Source organism: Lutra lutra, chromosome 3, assembly GCF_902655055.1.
Source record: "Lutra lutra chromosome 3, mLutLut1.2, whole genome shotgun sequence".
NCBI classification, from domain to species: domain Eukaryota; kingdom Metazoa; phylum Chordata; class Mammalia; order Carnivora; family Mustelidae; genus Lutra; species Lutra lutra.
The window spans coordinates 19,109,013-19,127,041 of record NC_062280.1 but is presented as its reverse complement, the minus strand read 5'-3'; the positions used below and the strand labels follow the sequence as shown (position 1 = coordinate 19,127,041).

The 18,029-nt window shown below is 35.4% G+C and overlaps 1 protein-coding gene across 6 annotated transcripts in view; it reads right to left on the bottom strand.

Moving 5' to 3' along the window:
- CREB1 (cAMP responsive element binding protein 1) overlaps nt 1-18,029 on the bottom strand; it is a 62,305-nt gene that overhangs the window by 8,960 nt on the left and 35,316 nt on the right. For 4 of the 6 annotated variants that reach the window (XR_007125773.1, XM_047720874.1, XM_047720873.1 and 1 more), the window contains 3 exons: nt 16,069-16,211; nt 11,047-11,229; nt 8,906-9,056 (listed from right to left, as the gene is read on the bottom strand). Coding sequence is in view for 5 of the 6 variants with exons in the window: in XM_047720874.1 (XP_047576830.1) it covers nt 8,906-9,056; nt 11,047-11,229; nt 16,069-16,211 (477 nt within the window). In the remaining variant the exon portion in view is untranslated. Of the gene's footprint in view, nt 1-8,905; nt 9,057-9,362; nt 9,939-11,046; nt 11,230-16,068; nt 16,212-18,029 lie in introns of those variants that run through there. The other 2 variants (XM_047720877.1, XM_047720876.1) reach the window with 2 other exon arrangements.

The following is an 18,029-nucleotide window of genomic DNA, read 5'->3' as shown; positions in this document are numbered from 1 at the left end:
TTATCTTGTTTTCCTTGCTTTCTCCCCCATCAGTTGAGAATTTAGAGTTCACAAGTGCTCATATGAATGCAGTATCTATCTAACTATATGCTAGTTTCCAAAAAGTTAAACTAATATGATCCCATAGGTTAGTATCTTCTAATTTTGCTCTAGCAAAGTTAGTATACTATAGTGTTGCTAAAGCTTAGGTTTCTCAAAAGCAAAAAGGAAAAAAAAAAAGGAACACTGGATTAAGATAATTATTTCTTTAATGTTAACACCTTTGATCCTTTCAGTATACTTAATGTAAATTGAGACTCTCTCCAAAGAGGAATTCCAACTAGCAAATGCCAAGCTCATTATGGGTATACAATACCTTTTTGGAGGAACACCAAATAAATTTCAAATACTGTCTTGCAGAATGATGCTCACAGTTTAAAATAAACAACTTGGATACAAATTTAATATAGTAGATATTAATAGATATCTTGATAGATATCTTGCTATTCTTGATAGAATAGCAAGACTTCTTTCTAAACTGAGGATCAGAAATCTTGGGTTCAGATCCTGGCTATGAAACTAACTAGTTGTATAGTTTCCAACAGGTACCAGGGAAGAACTATTTCTTTATCTGTTTATTTATTTATTTATTTATTTTTTTTTTAAAGGACTAATCAAGATGTCTCCAACTAGGACCGTTAGGTTTGTATTAAGGAGTATGCAAAATCAGGGAATAAACCTGCCATGTCATTCTAAAGCACCAATTCTGATTAATGGGTCAGAGGGGTGGCAAGCATTTTCATATTTAAAAAAGCATTATTATATTTTGGAGTGGAATACAGAATACAAATGAACTTTAAATAAAAATTTTAAAGAAATCCTTAGCTTGGAGAATGCTACTTAAAGCTTCTCAAAAATTTTTAGATATATATTAAAAAAGAAGAAGAAAATGAAAGGATTCTCCCAGCGGATCGGTCTGACAACATGGTGTGAAGATTAAATTGACCACTGATGTTTCTTCCAGTACAGAAATAGGATTTTATGATTTTAAGCATTCATGCAAACAGATGGCTTATAAATTCTGCACTTGATGTGATAGGCATATTTTTAGAAAAAAGTTCTTTCACATAATGTGTCCCAACATCCTCCTCCATTCACTGAACTAGTTCTTTGCCTCTATATGATTCTTATTCTCTCATTTTCAGCAACCTCCATAATTCTAAACTACCTGATTTTTTTCTCTTTTACCTTCAAAGTTTATCAATTATACTTTAAGAAACAAACAAAAAACAACAGGCTTTTGTTACACTGATTTTCCTCTATTAATTTTCTCTTTTCAGTTTTATTGATTTTATTTATTTTTAAAAGATTTTATTTATTTGACAGAGAGAAAAGGTGGGGGAGTGGCAGGCAGAGGGCAAGGGAGCAGCAGGCTCCCCACTGACTAGGGAGCCCGATGTGGGACCTGACCCCAGAACCCTGGGATTATGACCCGAGCTGAAGGCAGACACTCAACCAACTGAGCCCCCACACTCCCACAGTTTCATTAATTTTAATTTGCTCTTCTTTTTCTAGTTTCTTAAGATGGAAGTTAGGTTGGCAAACTTGTTTTTGGTAAATATTTTTGGCTTCTCAGGCCAAATGGGCTCTGTCTCAACTACTGCTATTGTAGCATGAAAGCAGCCTTAGATAACACATAACTGAATGAGCACGGCTATGTTCCAGTAAAACTTTATTTATAAAAAAAACAGACAATGAGGTATAGTTTGCTAACCCCTGACATAGATGACTGATTTAAGACTTTGTTTCTAACATTAAGTATTTAATGGTATAAATTTCCCTCTAAGCACTGATTGAACTCCCACAAATTTCTGTCGTATTTCAATTTGCACTTAGTTAAAGATACTTCCTTTGAAACATCCTTTTTGACCTATAGACTTAGAAATGTTTGTTTGATTCTTAATTTCCACACAATTGGGGATTTTCCTGGATGCCTTATGGGCCAAGAGCATATTCTAGTATTTCTATTCTCTTAAATTAACAAGTGTCATTAAAATGCCAAATAGGTAGAGTTGGTTGATTGTCATTCAGGTTGTCTTTATCTTCTTTCATCATTCAGACAAGAATGAAGTTTTCTCTTTTTGGTGGGCAGCAAAGCAAGGTTTACTGAGCAATGGTGAAATGATAGTACAAAGCTCCCGAAGAGGGAGGGGACCTGCGAGGGTTGCCCTGAAGTTTTCAACTATTCAATTCTCTGTTTAGTTTCATCATATTTGGCCTCATTTATGTAAAAGCTCTGTTAGGAGCATATACATGTAAAATTACTATGTTTTTTTAGAGAAACAATCCTTTTATCTTTACATATTGTCCTTTTTTTTTTAATCCCCGACAACGTTCCAGCTTCCTTTTGATTGCTATCTGCATGCTCTATCCTTTTCTACTCCCTTCCTTCTAATTTATCTATGCTTGATATTTGAAATGAGATTCTTATAAATAGCATATAGTTAGGTCTTGGTTTTTTGTTTGGTCTTTTACGTGGGTTAGACAAGGTTTAGCCATCTATGACCCATGGGTCAAATCCACACAGTCTGTTTTAAATAATTTTTAAACTTCTAGCCAGACTAAGTGAGAGAAAGGCCACAAATTCTCAATATTAGGAATGAAATCCCTATTAAATAGTCCCCCCACCACCCAAGAAAACCACAACCAAAAGCCCAAGTGTTTAGATATAAATCTAACAAAAAAATGTACGCAATCTATATGCTAAAAAATGGAAAGAACATTGTGTTTCCAGAATGGGATACTCAATATTCTTTTAAGATATTAATTCTCCTCAATTTGATTTATAAACTCAACAAAACCCTAATCAAAATCCCAGAAAACTTTCTTATAAACATCAACAAACCAATTCTAAAATTCATATGAAAATGCAAAGGAACCAGAACAGCCAAAACAATTTTGCAAAAGAGCAAAGTTGGAGGACTCACACTATCAAATTTAAAGCTTACTAAGATGCTACCGTAATCAAGACAGCATAGGATTGGCTAAAGGATAAACACAAAGACCCATGAAACAAGCTAGCCAGAAACATACGCACACAAATACGGTTCAATGATTTTCGACAAAAGTGCAATGGCAATTCAATAAAGGATAATCTTTTTAACAAATATGCTGAAGCAAATATATATCCATACACAAAAAATATGAACCATGACACACCTCACATCTTATATAAAAGTTAACTCAAAAGGGATCACAGACCTAAATGTAAAACATAAATTGTAACACCAGCCACTCTGGAAAACAATTTGGCCATTTCTTATAAAGTTAAATATACGCTTACCATTCTACCTGGCCAGCCCACTCCTACATATTTATTCAAGTGAACTGAAAGTTCATACTAACTCCTGTGTATGTTTATAGTAACTTCATTCATAATCCTCCCAAACTGGAAACTATGATGAACATCAAGGTTAACAGACAAATAAACTACAGGATATGTGTACAATGGAATACTAGGGATAAAACCAAATACTGATCCATGTAACACTATCAATAAATCATGTATGCATTTTGCTAAGTTAAAGAAGCCAAACCCTAAAGGCTACATATACTGTATGTTTCTGATTATATGAGATTCTGGAAAAGGCAAAATCTTAAGGACAGAAAACAGTTCAGTGCTTCCAGAGTCCGGGAAAGGGGGCAGAAACAGACTACCCATGGGGTATCAAAGAGATTCATTCTAGGGTGGTGGTACTGTTTTGTAAGGCACTGTGAGGGTAGAAACATGGCACCATACATCTGTCAATACCAAAAGAACTATAGAACTTTTATACTTTTTATAGTAAACTACATGCAATCCCAGAATTGAATGAAGATGCGATGAATATCTCATACTACAAGTGTGTGATATAATCTTAATCTTCTGGGGGGGGGGGCGGAGGAACAGACCTAAACAGCTTGGAAAATAGTACTTTCACTGGTACTTTAAGGCTAAAAAACAAAAAAGAACCATACATAAATACTGTATTGTATTTGGTAAATTTGTTTCTCACAGGTATACAAGTTAGCAATTTTGTAACTATTTTAAATGTATACTAGAGTTAAACATATATGTAAATAAACTATACTTAATGGGAAGCCAAGTATCTATGAATCTGTCTATTCATATCCTTAACTCATTATTAGTCTTCTGACTTGTTAAATGTTTCTAGCTTGTCGTTTGCTTTACTACTTTATCTTTTTCTTGGCTAAACAGAGGTTTTATATATTCATACATCAAACCCACCTAACATTTACATCTATTATTTTGCCTTTAGCAAATCTATTAAAATACTGCATTCTAAAATTGTAAGATAAGGATGTAGACTGCATTAATTCCGTAATTTTTTATTCCACCTTTCCAATGGGAAGAACACACGTTCCCACTCCACTGAGAGTGGGCTTCTCCTTGTCTGTACTTTGGCCAGTGGTACATAAGTGGACATGATGTTCATCACCATCAAGCAGAGGATTTAAAGAAACACTGCCTTTTTTCCTTTGCTACAAAAATGACATGTCTCAAAAAAGGTGCTCCTCCTGTAGCTGGGAGCATGTGGAAGACAGACAGGGCAGCTGGCTTGCAGCTGTCAAATGTAACGTGAGGAAGAAATTTTGTTTTCTAAGACACAGATTTTGAGGTTTCTGTTGTTACTACAGCAACAAAAATTAAAATAACAACCATCTATCCTTTCTTTTAGACCACTTATCACTTCATTTCTGAGTAAATGGTAATTTGAAGTAGAATTTGGGGATCATAACTTTTTTCATCAAATTTCAGTTTAAGATAGGCTGTGTTTGAGGTACATATAAGGGACATTCATCCTAGTGAGTATGTTCAGGAGGAGAGTGATCCCCTAATTTTTCTACTGAAGTGTACCCCTAATGGCAGAGGAAACGAAAATGGGGATTCTGGGGACACAGTCCAAAGCAACCACTGCTGGTGCGAACTTCTTTTAAGTCTCTTACCTTAAAAATATTTCTAATTTTTGAGCAAGATAAATATTCGAGGAGAGCATTCCATGTTTACCTCTTGGGGCTACATTATCTCCAGCATTCTATCATAAGCTCTGGTTTGAGAAGTACAGCAGGAGAGAGCTGTATACTGAGATCTCAGAATTAACATGTAGACCGGGCTTTGGCCCCAGACATAGGCTCAAGCCTCAGGTCTACCAATTTAAACGAAAATTTGAAAGATTTTATTTTTATGTAGCATCTACAATGTGGGGCTCAAACTCATAACCCCAAGATCAAGAGTCATAGGTTCTACTGCCTGAGCCAGCCAGGCAGCCCTGTACCTAATTCTTTAAAGGTGTGACCTTTGGCAAGATACTTAACTTCATTCTGAACTATAGCGCCTCTGTAAAAGGGAGATATAGGCTTCTCCCTCATTGTAGGCAATATAAAATATGTAAAGAAACTACGTGTGATGTCTAGCATGAACTGGCCCTTAGTAAATAGTATCTCAGGAAAAAGGTCAAAGCCAGCATTGAGAATTAGAAGGTGTCAGCATATAGCTGATGCCTGAAATACATGGTTAGGAATGAACATTCTAAGGGAAAACTTCAAAAGTAGTCGGAAAACCAGATGAATAAACCAGAGTTCAGGAGAATAAGTCAAAAGTGTCAAAGATGGGGCACCTGGGTGGCTCAGTCATTAAGCATCTGCCTTTGGCTCAGGTCATGATCCCAGGGTCCTGGGATCGAGCCCCACATCAGGCTCCTTGCTCCATGGGAGGCCTGCTTCTCCCTCTCCCATTCCCACTGCTTGTGTTCCCTCTCTCGCTGTGTCTCTCTGTCAAATAAATACATAAAATCTTAAAAAAAAAAAAAAGTGTAAAATATTCCACAAAAGTAAAATTAAATGAAAAGAGAATGCCAGATTGCCAAGTGCGAGGGAATCTGTATTTTTAAAAGATATTAAGAGTACTAAGGTGAGCATAGAAGCCAGATTCTAATGAATGGAAGTTGGAAAAGAGGAAGCAGTAGTAACATGGGAATAAAGGGAAAAGGGAACTATAGCAGAGTCAACGGGAAGTTTCCTTAAAACTAAATCCAAGCAAAAGTATTTTATTAAAGAGACCATGCTAAAGATTTCAGACCAGCAAAGGTTGTTAGGAACTGTAGCTTTCTTTGTGAGCCCTGTCCCTAACCTGGAATATATGTACATAGAGGGTGGGGGGGGATACATAAACTAAAAAAATAAAGAAAAAAGGAAATTTGGTTTGCTAGACAAATGAACAAGTGTTCATAAATGGGCAGCTCTCTGCTCCATACAACAGAGCTGACAAGAAGCCATAGTGCCACCTCCTCACCCACCCACTAATTACACCACCTCTTGGTCTTTTTTGTATAAGGGGAAACGTCTCTAGGGCACTTGTGTGTGGTTGAGTGACCAACTCTAGGTTTCAGCTCAGGTCACAATCTCGTGTCATGGGAAGTCTGCTTGAAGATCTTCTCCATCTGCCCCTTCTCCCACTCGCACTCACTCTCTGAAATGGCTAGATAATCTTTAAAAAGGTGCAGGGGGGATGTTTCTGCCCCACAGAGGTGACTACAAGGACACAACATAAATTCTTCCTGCTGTTTTTATAATCAAGAAGGTTTTTTATTTTTCATCTGATTGCTTTGCTGTGTCTTGCTTAGAACTGCTTTATTTAGTAAGTGCTACTGTCTTAAGTTTTAAAACCTGGCCTTTACTTAAGACTTCTTAATCGGACTTGCTTCTAATTTTAGAAAGGGTTAAACATTTCTTTATAAACATTTTAAAGCTGAAAAGATTTAAATACAAAATTTAATGTATATTTTAGAATACATTTAAATGAATGCAGCTTTTGATGCTTTTGTTTATTATTATTACTACACCTAAGGAAAATCTTGGATTGATAGAGCACTTGGCGTATTTCCAACTCTTTTCCTAATATTCCAGAAAAAGTGCTGCCACTTCCCATAGCTTAGATGTCATTTACTGATACTCTGTAACAGCTAGGTATTTTAGGGACAAAAGAGGTTGAGCTGAGTGGAAATATGAAACTTCATAAAAACAAACACTTCAATAGAGCACTACAGTTAAAGTGCTTTGAGAGGAATGATATTTGTCCCATAGAACAGCCATTTAGATAGGTGGCAGAATCTTTTCTTCAAAGAAGAAAAGAAGGTTTAGAGGGGGTTAGTATGTTCTTCCAAAGTCACAGCAAGAAGAGTAGATCCAGGACTTGAATCCAGACTGTCTAAATTCAATCCCTATGTTTCTTTTACTTTATGGCAGTGTTTGAAAAATCTTGGGGTCAAGAACAGAGGAGGGGCGCCAGGGTGGCTCTGTGGGTGAAGCCTCTGCCTTTGGCTCAGGTCATGACCTCAGGATCCTGGGAAAGAGCCCCACATTTGGGCTCTCTGCTCAGCGGGGTGCCTGCTTCCCCTCATCCCCCTGCCTGCCTCTCTGCCTCCTTGTGATCACTGCCTGTCAAATAAATAAATACAATCTTTAAAAAAAAAAAAAAACCAGAAGAATAGTTTCACCAATTTCAAATTTTATCTTTATAAAACTTTATTTTCATTTTCTATGGTTTGTCTTAGGTAATTTCTTTTTTTTAAACATTTTTTTTTTTTTTTAGATTTTATTTATTATTTATTTGACAGAGAGAGATCACAAGCAGGCAGAGAGGCAGGCAGAGAGAGAGGGGGAAGCAGGCTCCCTGCTGAGCAGAGAGCCCGATGTGGGGCTCGATCCCAGGACCCTGAGATCATGACCTGAGCCGAAGGCAGCGGCTTAACCCACTGAGCCACCCAGGCGCCCCTGTCTTAGGTCATTTCCATTTTAAATCCTCAGCTAAATATTTAAATCCTAAACTAAATAAAAATACTAAAGTAAATACAATGAAAATATTTTATTGTTTTTTGGGGGGGAGGGGCAGAGAGTGGAAAGAAAGAGAGAAAGAGAAAATCTTAAGCAGGCTCCACACGCAGTTTTAGAAGCCCAACCTGGGGCTCGATCTCACAACCCTGAGCTCATGACCTGAGCCAAGAGAAGAGTCGGATGTTTAACCTACTCACCCATCCAGGCGCCCCTTACTGTTTTTTTAGATGACAAAACCATTTACAGCTGTAAATTTACTTTATGAGAATTACTTTATCCACACTTTATAGATTTTGTTGTGTAGCATTTTCATTGTTGAAGACTAACTCTATTTTAAGATTTTGTCTAAGGACAAGGTAATCTTAGATTTAATCTATTTTTGAAGACTCTTTAGGTACTAAATTGTCAATTTTGAGTGAAGATAATATTCATTAAAACATGGACTGGCCATCATATTTCCTTTCTTTTAAATAAACTTAACATAAATGAAACATTTGATATTAATATACACACCTGAAACTCTTGATCTTCTTGAACAAGATTATTCATGAAAAGAAACAGTATTTAAATAACCTAGGCTGCTGGTTAGAGCATAGTGAAAATAGAAGAGTTGTGTATTAAATCTTTCATGGAAAAATTACACAAAAGCAAACTATGATTACAGATCAACCCATGGGGCTCCTGGGTGGATCCGTGAGTTAAGCATCTGCCTTCGGCTCAGGTCATGATCCTGGGGTTCTGGGACTGAGCCCCACATCGGGTTCTCTGCTTAGCGAGGGGGTGTGGCTGCTTCTCCCTCTCCCTCTCCCCCTGCTTGTGCTGTCAAATAGATAAGTAAAATCTTAAAAAAATAAAGATTTGACCCATAATCCCATTAGCATTTCATAAGTGCAGCTTATTAAAAAAGTTTTAACAAATCCATCAATTCTACCAGAAAAAAATTCATTGCAAAGATCCAATTATCAAATTCATGTCTGACAGAATCTGAAGATGACATGACCTACCACAATCTAAGTAAATGCAATGTATGTACCTGTTCTTCATTAGGCGAACCTCTCTCTTTCGTGCTGCTTCTTCAGCAGGCTGTGTAGGAAGTGCTGGGGAGGATGCCATAACAACTCCAGGGGCGATGGTGCTAGTGGGCGCTGTGCGGATCTGGTATGTCTGTACATCTCCAGAGGCAGCTGAAAAGAAAAACAGTGAACATGGCATAAGACAGAGAAGCAGAGGACTCAGTAAAACTACGTGTGTCAATCATCAATTTAAACATATATTTTGGATTGAAAGGGTAAAAAAGGAACATGATTCTAACTAAAACACTGAAAGAATCAGCACTCTTTGGGTCATTACTGACAAATAATTTTCAATTTAATATATTTATTAGGATAGACACTTGGGTGAAAGAGCCTTAACCTAGGTCTGCTGGGTCTTGTATTTATCTTTCATTGGAATGTAGTTCTATTCTGTTGTTAACATGCTTACCAACCTTAAGTCTAAAAGGTAAGTAGGGCACAGCTTGGATGATCTTCCTAGATAGAGTATACTCCTCAATGTCTTCCTTTGATATTGGTAAATTCATATTAAAAAATTTCAAGTAGACTCTTGCCACGACATAAAAACGACCATGATTTTTCATAAAATAGCAAAATGGGAGAGAAAATAAAGCATTATGGTCAACTATTATAAATTTCTAATTGAAACAAAACTGAAAGTATGAAAAAATGTACCACTTGATGTCAATTATATTACTTGTTTTAATGTAAATGCTAATTGCTAAATAAATTGAAGTTTTTTTCTAAGTGATCCATCACTTGTAAAAAGAAACACAATCATTATCTGTCAAACTGCTTCTAAAAACAGCTTAGTAATATGCCCTACTAAGAATAAAGAACCTAAAATTATCTGAGAGAACTTGAAGGTCTTTATAAAATTATCCATATTTGTTATTAATATCAATTAAAATGTGTTTTGAGTGGAAAAGATTTATATACTAAACATGTTACCATCTTCAAACTGACGTTCAGAATTCAAATTCACTGACATCCTGCTTTACAATTTTTGAGTACCTGCATGTAAAGTGAAAAGGTGTTTTACTCCCATTAATAAACAAAATATTATCTTCTTCAAATATTATTTGTTTAGTAACAGAATATGTTCTGTAAATACATTAGGGCCTTTAAAAATAAACGATGACTCTCTAGTTGGTGTTTTAGGATTATTCAAAAATTATCATCCATGCTGAAGGGGTACAATGGTCATTATTTAACAGAGGCAAAATATATTATTATTAATAAAAATATTTTTAGATACAGATTTTAACATTATTTCCTCAATATGCAAATTTCAATCTGGCATAAATTATATTCTTAAAATATTCAAATGGAAAAAAATATTCAAATGGATTCAAAGAAAAATGGTCAACTCCTATCCATAAAGAATCCTAAGGCAAGAAAATTATATATTAAAAAAAACAAACAGAAAAAAGCTATTTCTATAGTTCATCAAGGATTTAACTACTACATTTTCTCCATAGACCAGTAGACATGCATACTGGTATAAGATTTTTCAGAACATACTGTTTTCATTTGAAATAAAATGATGATCTTAGAAATGAGGATGTAAATTTTCTGAGCAAAAAATCAGAAAAACAGAATTTTGAACCTTCAAAGATTTCTTTCTAATGTAAGGCTTGAATTCAGCCCCAAGATCAAGAGTTGCATGCACCAACTGAGCCAGTCAGGCGGCCAGAACCTCCAGAGATTCTCACCAGTGATTTAGTATAACTCATATTTGACACATTTAAAAAAAAAAGAGGCAGAGAGAGGTGATTCTTACTCAAGATCACATAGCAAATCTATGCAGTTAGATCCAGAATCTAGCTTTCATAACTCCTGATTTCACTGTCTTGCCCTGTAACCTACTCTGTTTTTCCTATCCCCAAATGCTCAGTGTTAAAGATGTTATATTTTTAAAAGAGAAAACAGTTGTTTTTATGCCATGACATTTGGGTCCAAATGGAATAATGGAAGAGTTCACGGAGAACATTATCTATAATTAAAAAAATTAACTACATTTTCATAGTGCTTGGCAGTATCATACTTACTTTTTCTGAGTTTATAAAAATTTTAACCTTTCAAAGAATTTACCACACTTGTGAATTCTGAATTCTCTTACCTTGAACGACGACTTGGTTGCTGGGCACTAAGATCTGCTGTCCATCAGTGGTCTGTGCGTACTGTAGGATGGTAGTACCCGGCTGAGTGGCGGCTGCATTGGTCATGGTTAATGTTTGCAGGCCCTGTACCCCATCGGTACCATTGTTAGCCAGTTGTATTGCTCCTCCCTGGGTAATGGCAACTAAAACCCAATGGATTTTATTGTTATCAGTTTAATTAATGCCATGTAAGACTTACAACACACTAAATTCAAAGTAGAATAATGTGTAAGAAATAATCAAGGAGAAATTATTATAACAAATAACACTGGCAAGAAAGATTTCGTATACTCAGGTAACTTTCTCCTCGGGAAACCCACATCCAATTGCTATAATACAAATGCCCCCTATGAACTGTATTATAATTTACAGTAATACCCATTAACAATTAAAAAAAAATAAATGAGAAGATGTTAAATTCCTTTCAAAGTTGTTTGGTTCAGAAGAGGTACCACACTGTGATCCATACTTCCTTTATCCTAGTCTTACTTAGGCCATATTTTAATTGTTTGATATTTGCTGTTCCATTAGCAAATACATTTCTTGAATGCAGGAAATGTGATTTTTCTTCTCTACTTTCACATACTTATAGCACAGAAATGGGCAGTAATAGGCACCCAATAAATGGTTATTTTAATGCATAATTAAATAAAAACAGTTCAGTAGTGCATTCTGTTCTCTAACTCGGCTAGCAATGCATAAACTGTAAATTACATATCCATGCATTCTCATATAGGATCCTTTGATTATTCACTAATTAACCATACATCATTCATCTGTTATGAAGTAATCTACTTTGGCTCACACTAAAAGATATTTCACTTTATTAAAGAAATGAATTCACCTTTATGCTACAGTACATGGAAAAAGTTAACAGAAAGAAGTAGGTTATTATTTTATTTGAATAAAGCAGTCCTTCAGATACTACCATCAAGAAAGGCAGTTGGATCCTCTCTAGACACTCTCCCTATTAAAATTTTTCTGGAAAGAGGCCTAAAAATCACAATATTACATATAAAATTGCATAATGGATTTTAACTAAATAAGTCAACAAACATGTGACTTACTCAAGTTCCTTTTTTTTTTTTGGTCTGTTAGAAGGGAATTATTTGGGATCACTTGTTAGCCAGCTCTAGGCAACTAATATCCTGAGTCGCCTACATAAAGAAAATTGATTATCTACTGTTTGGTCAAGAAATAGTAACAATAAATAAGTATGATTTGGTTTATAAATGACAAATGATACCTATGGAAATTAAGATACTGGCATATACAATCTATTCACTTTAGCCATTCCCATAAGTTTTAGTTATCTTTGACAACTAAAAAGGAATATATAAGAACTATTCTGAGATTAATATTGCAGGTAACTTGAAGGAATCAGAAGATTAACAGAATTAAAACACAATTTCTCATATAGAGTTAATAAGCAAATTCTACTGCATTTAACATACATAGCTTTCTTCTTGGTTATTTAACAATAAACTGAAGGGAGAAAAGAAGTAGGAAACTAGGTATCAGACCTGGGTTCTAGTCCAGATTCTATCACTAAATTGTTATTTGAATCTGTTATCTCTTCTATAAAAATAAAAATACCTGGTTTTAGGCACTAAATACAACTATAAAAATTAAATGAGATCATGTAGGTGAAAGTATTCTGAAAAAGGAAGTCTGATCCTATCAGATGTGTTTTTCCCTATAATACATATTTATATACTTGATTATTCCAAAAGGATTTGAGAGGTCTTTCAATAAAACTAAATTCATTAAAACAAGAAGAGGAAGCTAGAAGTCAAGTAACTGATGTCTCTAACCACAGAGATTCTACCAGAAAAACTAGAAGAGAATACAATTAAACATGAACTTAGCCAAGATTCTGAATAGCCAAGGTAAAGAGGAAAACAACATGGGTTACACTTGTATTTAGTGAAACAAAAAATTCAAGTTCAAAATGATAGACACATGTGTTTCTACCTTAGAATAGAATTTCTCAAATAAGATTTTATCAGGAATAGTAAACCAAGTAATAGATAAAACTACTGACAGCATTTAAAATGTAAAAAAATAACCAGTTTATGAAGGAATACAAACTGGTGCAGACACGGGGAAGGGAAATTGGACAGGATGTGCTTTGATTCAACAATTCCACTCTTTGGATCCTATCCAACTGAGACCCTACTACATATATAAGAATGTTCCTGTCACAGTGCTTGAAACAGCAGAAATGGCTTAAATGTTCATCAGTGTGTGGGGGTGTGTGAAGGGAATATTAAAGGGGGGGGAATGTTTAAATAAAAGTTATATTTATTTTATTTTTATTAATTTTTAATTTTTTATTAACATATAATGTATTATTAGCCCCAGGGGTACAGGTCTGTGAATCGCCAGGTTTACACACTTCACAGCACTCACCATAGCACATACCCTCCCCAATGCCCATAACCCCACCTCCCTCTCCCTATACCCCTCCCCCCGGCAACCCTCAGTTTGTTTTGTGAGATTAAGAGTCTCTTATGGTGGGGCGCCTGGGTGGCTCAGGTCATGATCCCAGGTCCTGGGTTCGAGCCCCACATTGGGCTTTCTGCTCAGCAGGGAGCCTGCTTCCTCCTCTCTCTCTGCCTGCCTCTCTGCTTACTTGTGATTTCTCTCTGTCAAATAAATAAATAAAATCTTTAAAAAAAAAAAAAAAAAAAAGAGTCTCGTATGGTTTGTCTCCCTCCCAATCCCATCTTGTTTCATTTATTCTTTTCCTACCCCCAAACCCCCCACGTTGCCTCTCAACTTCCTCAAATCAGGGAGATCACATGATATTGTCTTTCTCTGATTGACTTATTTCGCTAAGCATAATACCCTCTAGTTCCATCCACGTTGTTGCAAATGGCAAGATTTCATTTCTGAAAGTTATATTTATACAGCGAAACACAATATAGCTGTTAAATTGTATATATCTGTATATATACATTTGTCTGTAGTATATAAATAATGTAGGTCTCACTTGTATCAAAATACATGGTAATATATTTATGTATAAATAGAATGAAAAAGAATGGATATATACTAAACTTTTAACTACCAGGAAGAGATGAAAAGGATTATAAGTTAAGAACTATATAAGGGCGCCTGGGGGCTCAGTCATTAAGCGTCTGCCTTCGGCTCAGGTCATGATCCCAGTCTCCTGGGATCAAGCCCTGCGTCGGGTTCCCCGCCCAGCAGGGAGCCTGCTTTTCCCTCTCCCCCTCCCCCTGCTTATGTTCCCCCTCTTGCTGTGTCTCTCTCTAAAATACAAATCTTAAAAAAAAAAAAAAAGGGAATGTATAATGATGTATATATTTAAGTAGTCATTAGATTGACTTTTTTTTATTAGAATGATTCTTAATGACAATCAAGAACATGCTACATCAATTCTGTCAAGGCTCTATGAAAATAAGGGATATAGATAATGTAATAAAGCTTTAAAAATCTGAAGTATGAACCTTTAAAACCAGCAATTTTTAGTTCCTGGAAGAGAGTGGTGTGTCAAATTAAATATACACATTTCTAATTTCATTTCCCTATTTGAGATTCTGATATGCCTACTTCGCCTACTTCCAAAAGAGCATGTTTTTTCCTGCAAGCAAGAATCCGGGCAATCACTGAGTCACGGTCACTAACAACTATGCTGTATTCCTCAGGTTTCTCTTGAGGCAGGGAAAAAGTAAAGTTCATGTATCAATGTCTCAGCATGCATACATCTGGAGTAACTCAAATTATCTGGATATAGAGCTAAAAATACACACATCCGTGTCCATAGATAGTACCTGTTTATCTTTGTCAACAAAGAACTCAAGAAGGAAAAAGGGGACTGAACTCCAGTAAGCACAGAGTGGACAGGAAGGTTAGTCAAAAATGCCATCCTTCTGCTCACTTTCCAAAGTCTCAGCTTTGGAAGAACTAAAAAGTCTGGTACTTGGGAATCTGTTTTTAATACAGTTAGAAAGCAAATTAGTTATGGTTAAACCAAGGTTGAGCTATACTGTGAAAACTATTAACTTGGGAGTCAAACTTTTACACATATTCCTGACACAGACCACCCCAGGGTATTAGAAAATTAATGCAACAAAGGAGTGTCAATGTGTACATTTAATTTGTAGTAAGGAGGAAAAAGGGGGAAAACTACATAATGGGAAGTACTGGATTTAATGGATAAATCAAAATGAAGAAATCTATGCAAGAGGCACTCTGGGAGTCAAAAGGTATTGGGAACAAATAGAAAAACATACCATTCGCACAAATGCCTCTGATCAAGCAAAAGCAGAACTGGAAAGACAGTTAACAGATTTGGGTGAAAGATAAGAGAGACCTAAGTGTCAGACAGAAACAGAGACTTTGATTAATTTTGCACACACACAATAAAACCTTTACTTTGTGTGAGCCAATTTCAGCAGTCCTTGTCTATGGTACCATAATTCACTACATTACATTTTATATTAAAAAAGAATAACTGAATGTGCTGGTAGACTGTGACCAAGCCTCTCAACCCCCGCCAGAAAACATTAAATATGACTTTAAAATGCTACTTTTAGAAGGGAAGGTGAATAAATAGATGAATAGTGAGACCATTTTTGTCCTTAAACATAACCATAGAATGGTTATCTATCTTATCTGAAGAAGTATTTCCTTTATTAGCATCATATATTACACAAGGACTAAAATCTAGAGTTTCAAGCAGTGGTGCAAAAAACTTCCAAGACTCTCCTGGCATCTGCGCAAAACAAAGGACCACCTAAAGGGCTGACATGCTTGAGCAGTACTAACAAAAACCCTGAAGAAAAGAAAATACTTCTGTTACAGAATTTTGCATAATGAACAGTAAAGGAAATAAAATAATGGCATCCAAAACTGAGAAAAGGTTGGCACTTGTAGGATTCCTTTAAGGAGAATGCAGCCATTAGTTTTTTTTTTTTTTAATCTCATTTTCCAAAGCAGAAATATCTTTTACTCACTATACTGTCCGCTGCTAGTTTGGTAAATTGGAGTTGGCACCGTTACAGTGGTGATGGCAGGTGCTGAAGTCTCCTCTTCAGACTTCTCTTCTTCAATCCTTGGCACTCCTGGTGCATCTGAAGATAAGTCATTCAAAATTTTCCTAGAAAAATAGAAATCTATATTAATCAAAACGAAAATGACATTACTGGCTAAATATACATAATAGCAAGAGAAAATGGGCAGAAAGCTGCTAATACTTAGAGCAGCAGTTAAAAAAGACTGTATTTATTTATTCATTAGAGAGAGAGAGAGAGAGAGAGAGAGAGAGACGAGCACGCCCAGTGCTGAGTGTGGAGCCCCACTGCAGGGCTCAATCTCGAGATCCCTGAGATCATGACCTTAGCCAAAATCAAGAGTTGGAGTCTTAACCGACTGAGCCACCCAGGTGCCCAGGACAGCAGCTTAAAATGTAAGAACAAGAACAGATCATACATGCATGAGAGATCTAAATGTCAAAATGAAATCATACAAGGACTAAAAAAAAAAGAAATGAATTTCTCTTTAATCTGAATGAAAAGGAAGGCTGTGATTGGAAATACAGGTGTAAGCAGAGATTATTAACACTGACTACAGTAAAAAAATCCTTCTGCAGGGCAAAGAACACCAAAAAAAAAGTTAAAAATGATTAACAATACTAGGAGAAAATGTTTACATATATTACAGATAAAGGGTCAATAGCCTTGATATATAAAGAACTTGTAAAAATTTAGGCAAAAATAAATAAAATGAATGAATGAGTGGATGAGTAAATAAATAAATACCAAAAACCTGATTTTAAGCTTTTCAACTCTCAGACTGGTTAAAAAAAAAAAAAAAAAAAAGCTTAACAATACATTCTCTTAGCAAAACTGTGAGAAAACAGACACTCTCACTGTTTTGAGTATAAAATTGGCAAACCCTTAATGGAATGAATTTGGTGACTTGTAACAAAACTACATCTTTACACAGCAATCTTACTTCCAGGAATATATCCTTAAGATAAAATTACTACAGTACAAAAATACATACATAAGGTTATTCATGGTAGCACTGTTTGTAGCTGCAAAATACTGAAAACAGTTTACATAGGAGAGCGGCTGAATAAACTACAGTTCATCCAGATAATGGGTATAGCATGGTACCTTTTTTATAAGAAAGAAAGTGAAATAATATACATGCATTTGTCTTCTATTGAAGAAGAAACTCAGAAAGAATAAACCAGAAAAAGTTAATGAGATTGCTTAATCCACTGGGATTGGTAAGAAAGAAGTTTAAAAAAAGACAGGAAAAATTGGGAGGGGATACTTCTGAGCATGTGCATTTTTTGGTATAATTCTGACTTTTCAAAGAACCATGTTCATGTTTCACATATTAAAAAAAAACCAAGGAGGATGGAGGAAAAATTCTAAAATGGAATACAAATAAAAATAATGAACCTTACTGTATTCCAAGTGAGTGACATAATCACAGAAGAGGGGGGGAAAACCCCACCCAAGTAACTTCTGATATCTTAAACTTCTAACAAACCAGTATGAATTAATAATTTAGTTTCAACAGTCTACCCAAACCCCACTGCTTTATGCTGCTATAGTCACAATTACATTTTCATACACTGTGTGTGCATTAACAAAGTCATAATTATTATTTTATGCATTTCTCTTTCCAATCACACAGGAAAAAAAGCGTTTCAAAGCAAAGAATTATAATATTGGCTTTTATATTTACCTATGTTAATTACCTTTACTGGAATTGTAGAAAGTATTCTACTATTATCTCTTCTAGTATTTCTTTTGGCCCTATTTCCCCTCTGAAAATTCTGTAAATGCCTCTTCTACCGGAGCGCCTCACTCTATTCCCCATGACTTTTCACCTGTCTTTCCCATTTTCTCCCTATTTCTGTTCTCTATTCTCAGTTATTTTTTTAGTTCCCTTCTGGTTT